Below are 4883 nucleotides of genomic sequence, written 5' to 3'. Positions count from 1 at the left end.
AATTAATCGGTTTTTTTTGTTTGTTTATTTATTATGCTGTATACGTTTGTGGTGGGTGCACACCCCAAGTAAACTCTCAGAATAATAATAATAATAATAATTAATAATAATAATAATAATAATAATAAAATATAATGCATACTTGTATCTGTATATATTTATATATAATATAATCGGAGAGAGACAAACAGGTAAACAAAGCAAATAAACAGGCTTGCAATAAATATATAAATAAATACAAAACAAATGCATGCAGAGAGCGATCTGCTTCTGCTGCAACCACAGGATATCATTTCTGAAATAACTGCTGCTGCTGCTGCTTCTGTTGCCGGTGCTGCTGCTGTTTCTGTTGTTGCTTTTCCTGCTGCATCTGCTGCTGCTGCTTCTTTTGCTGCTGCTTCTGTTGGTGCTGTTGGTGTTGCTGCTTTAGCAGCAGCAGGAGACAATGGGGCTGGAGGTATGTACGGAGTAGAATTAGCAGAAGAAGAATATTTAAATAAATTTTTAAATGAACTAAGGAAGGCGACAGCGCAGTGCGATGTGGGCGCTCTGCAGTTTCTGCTCTCCAGGTAAGGGGTTTGTTTGTTTTGTTTTGTTTCGTTTGTTTGTTTGTTTGTTTGTTTGTCTGTCTGTCTGTTTAAATGTTTGTTTGATTGTCTTTTTTTGTTTGTCTGTCTCTATGTTGGTTTGTTTGTATGCGTTTTTGTTTATATGTCTCTTTGTTTATGCGTCTGTTTGTTTTGTTTGTATGTTTATTTGTTTTGTTTGTTTGTTTGTTTTTTTGCATTCGTTTGTTTGTTCATTTACCTTGTTTACTCTTTTGCTTGTTGTGTTTGTTAGTTAATTTGTTTTGGTTTGTTTGCTATCGCTGCTACTGCCTCTGTTGCTGCTCATGCTGTTGCTGCTGCGGCTGTTGCTGCTGCTGCTGCTACTTGTTGTTCTTGTAGCTGCTGTTGCTGCTGCTGCTACCGCTGCTGCTATCGGTGCTGTTGCTGCTGCTGCTGCTGCTAGTTGTCGTTGTCACTGCTTCTGCTGCTGCTGCTGCTGCAGGGCACGGGAGGCGGGTGTATCTACAATGCATAGCGAGGTTTTCTTGGCTGAAGAGAAGCTGCAGCGTTTGTTTGATATTTCTTTTCTTGAATCTGAGTTAAGAGAAAGTATTATCTTATTCTCTTGGGGATCTGTCTCGCCAGCAGATATAGAGCGTCTTAATAATCTAATTAAACAAGCAAGGGCTATAGCAGCAACAGCAGCAGCAGGAGCAGCAGGGAGGAAGGCCCCAGCAGCAGCAGCACGAGCTGCTGCTGGAGTTAGACCTGAGATCCTTGCTGCAGCAACAGCAGCAGCAGAAGCAGCAGAAGAAATATCTTTTGAGAGCAAAATTATTCAAAATGCTGGCGGAGTTTTCACCATTGAAAAATACCCGCAGCTCGCAATCAATCAACAAATACAACGCGCAAAGGTACCCCTATATATATATATATATGTATTTATATATATATTTATATATATATATTTATATATATTTATATTTATACATATCTATGCATATATATATATGTATATATATCTGCATATCGATGCACATATATATATATATATATATGTATAGGTATTTGCATGTATATCTGTGCATGAGTGTAGATGTATATATATATATATATACATATTATATATATGTATATATATAAATATATACATATATATATATATATACAAATATGTGTATATGCCTTTATATTTAATTTTATATTTGACTCTGCATTATGGTGGATTTTTTTCTTCACCTCTTCTTTCGAATGACTCAACGCTCATGCGCTGTTGTTGCTGCTGCTGAAGAAGCGCAGCAGCATCAGCGTCAGCAGCAGCATCAGCAACAGCAGCAGGAGCTTGCAGCAAAGAAAAGATATGTTTTGTGTTAAATTAAATTGCTGCTGTGCTTACAGGGAACGAGGAGAGAAATGCATTTGCTGCTGCAGCGGGAGTTGGTGCTGAGTTTTCAAAGAGAAGAATTAACGAAGCCGCTGCTGGTGCTCCCTGCTGCATTGGAGGCTGAGGCATTAGAAATGTTTAGGCGAGTGCAGAAGGCAATGGGAGACATATTTTCTTTTACAGATGATTCAAAAAAAGAAATATTAAATGCTGCAGCAGAATCCGATTTGCTGCGCGATGAGGTGTACGTACAGATTATCAAGCAACTGAGACAAAATACTAACTTCAATAGCATTATTAAGGGCTTTCTTCTTCTTGCTGCTCTATGCGAAGCCTCTCCCCCTTCTCCGCAACTGCTTCCTTATGTTAGACATATGCTGGAGCTGCATGCAACGCAGCAGCAGCAGCAACAACAACAACAACAGCCGCTGCTCTTGCTGCTGCAGCCACCAACAGCAACAGCAGCAGCAACAACAACAACAAACCCAGTAGCAGCCGCAGCAACAGTTAGACAACTCACGCCCCGCGAACGCGAAGTGCAGCAAATATGCAGCAAGGCTCTACAAGCGCTGGAGAGACACACAAAAGAAATAGCTACAACTGAAGAAAGAAATGATAAAGATATTTCTTCTTCCGATGAAGAAAAACAAACAAAATCTTCTTTCGATGTCCAGGTAATATAACACAAAAAATATGCATCTTGCTGCTGCTGTTTGCTGCTCTATGCGTGCGTCAGTGCAGCAGCAGGAAGTAGCAGCGCAAACACTTGCTGCTGCTGCAATAGCAGCAGCACCGATGCTGGCTGCTGCTGCTGCTGCTGCAGATATATATGTTTAGAGGTGTATATAACCTGATAGTACACAAGCAAGTGTGTATATGCGAAGTTATGCTTTTTATTAGAAAGTATTTGCATGCAGCTGCCTTTTTAAACATTTCTGTTTCTTTTCTTATATTTGTTTGCTTATCTCCCCTTCAGGTGTACTTGGAAGGAGGCTCGCAGCAAAGGGTCTGTTTGGGGCTGCACGCAAATGCAGAGGCGCTCAGAGATGCAGTTTGTCATTCTTTAGGATTGCCAGACCCAGAAGAATGGGTATATGAACGTACATATATATATATATATATATATGTATATGCATGCATGTATATATGTATAAACATATATATATATATATATACATGTATATTTCCCTCTGGTGCTTTGTTTATTAATAGTGCTAATTAAATTTCGTCTTGGAGTTCCTTTTTGTAGTCGTTATCATCTTTACGCATTATCATTATTCTGCTGCTGCCACCTTCATTGTCTCTCCTCTGTATAAATTATTATCATTTTCTCTTTATTATCGCTCTGGTGCTGTTATTGCAATTACTTATTGTTATTACTGCTTGCCCTTTGTTGCATGCGTGGCTGGGCAGGCCAAGCAGAGAAAAGCTGCCTCAGCATCATTATCAGCATCAGCAGCAGCAGAAAGAAAAGCAGTAGCAGCAGCAGCTGCAATAACAGCAGCAACAGCAGCAGTTGCAATAACAGCAGCATCAGCAACAGCAGCAGCTGCAGGGACAACAGCAGCAGCAGCAGCAGAGTGTCTGGCGTGCTTGGTTGTGCGTGCAGGTGATAGCGGAGCTGCTGCCTCGCTATCTTTTAAAGATTTCATCTGCAGGGGTTGAGGGGCCTCCTGCATTTCGTTTGCTGCTAGGAGATGAAGCCCTGCTGCCTTTGATTCAGAACAAAAGCAACAGACAGGTGCAGAGGATCTACTAACTGCATTGACAGCAGTTTCTTCACTTCATTTACAATGAATTTCCTTTTCTTGAATCTAATATGATTAAGTTGTTGAAATTCATGCATTGAAATTATTGAATTTCATCTGTTCATGTTGGTGTTATCCGTTTGAATTGTATTTTGTAATATTAAATTAAATTAATTCCCTTTCTTTTTTCATGAGGTGAAGTAATAGATGTATTATTTGTTGAGTTGATCACTTAAGTGGAAACGAGAGAAAGAACTCGTTGGTGTTGCTGTTTCTCTGAAGATGTTTTCTTTCTACATCTCTTCCTTGTTTCTTTTTACAGGTTTGTCTTGTATTTCGGCGGCCATTTTTAAAGACAGACGAAAATATAATTCTTCATCCAATCCATAGTCGCCTAACTTGCCTTCAAGGAGCTTCATTCTTCCTGCAGTATCCCCTGAAAGAGGCTCCAGAACTCATTGCGGAAATTGCGTGGGGAATTCAAATAAATAAACATGCACATAATCAAAAATGATAAAGACTGATTTCTCAATAATAGATAGCATTCATCTACGAAATATATATATATATATATCCATATATATATGGCGTATTATCCAGAAGAAATCGGACGAAAACTGAAAATGCAAATAAAAAGAAGTGAAGAGTTGAATTTGAATTCGTTCAGCAGTGCATGTTTCAGGTGTATATACACCTTGCGATGAATCCCTCATTATTTGTGCATGCATTCAAAAAGCACTATTCTGACTGGTTTTTTCTTCGATGTCCTCCTTTTAGATATAATGTTTCCGTTTATTTTATTTTACTTATTCGTTTCTTCACTTTTTCACTCGGTTTTCGCGTTGTGTTTGAGTGTATTGCTGCTTTCAGCTCCAAAGTCTGCTGGCTGCAGAAACATCTCCTGGGCGACAGCAGCAAAGCTGTGGATAGCCGTGTGAAGTGGAAGCAAATTAACAGTTTTTTTCCCCCTATGCTGCAGGATCTGCTGCCTCCGCATCGCTGGGTTGCGGTGTATGCGCAGTTCGCTCATGAATTTGCAAAGGAGGAGGGAGAGTACGTAAAAATGAGTTCTCTCCTCACTTCATTGAAAAAGCTTCAGGCAAGCAGAAACGAATATGCTCTTCGCATTCATTGAATTGCGTGCATGCAGAGGCTGCATGCAAGTTGCCTTATCTTTGTTTACTTTCGTATACCGTCTCTCCT

The 4883-nt window shown here is 39.6% G+C and overlaps 1 protein-coding gene across 1 annotated transcript; it reads left to right on the top strand.

Annotated features, from left to right (window-relative positions):
• Nucleotides 1-2066: 2066 nt before the first annotated feature.
• On the top strand, nt 2067-3691 carry EAH_00014440 (hypothetical protein, conserved; the record flags this gene model as incomplete). The annotated part of the gene is made up of 4 exons (XM_013394252.1): nt 2067-2606; nt 2909-3022; nt 3346-3541; nt 3627-3691. The coding sequence occupies 4 exons, from the start codon at nt 2067-2069 to the stop codon at nt 3689-3691; spliced, it is 915 nt and encodes a 304-aa protein (XP_013249706.1).
• Between the last annotated feature and the right edge of the window lie 1192 nt (nt 3692-4883).

The sequence above is a fragment of the Eimeria acervulina genome, genomic scaffold (genome assembly GCF_000499425.1).
Source record: "Eimeria acervulina Houghton genomic scaffold, Eah_scaff85, whole genome shotgun sequence".
In the NCBI taxonomy this organism is placed as follows: domain Eukaryota; phylum Apicomplexa; class Conoidasida; order Eucoccidiorida; family Eimeriidae; genus Eimeria; species Eimeria acervulina.
This window is presented reverse-complemented; position numbering and strand designations above follow the sequence as displayed.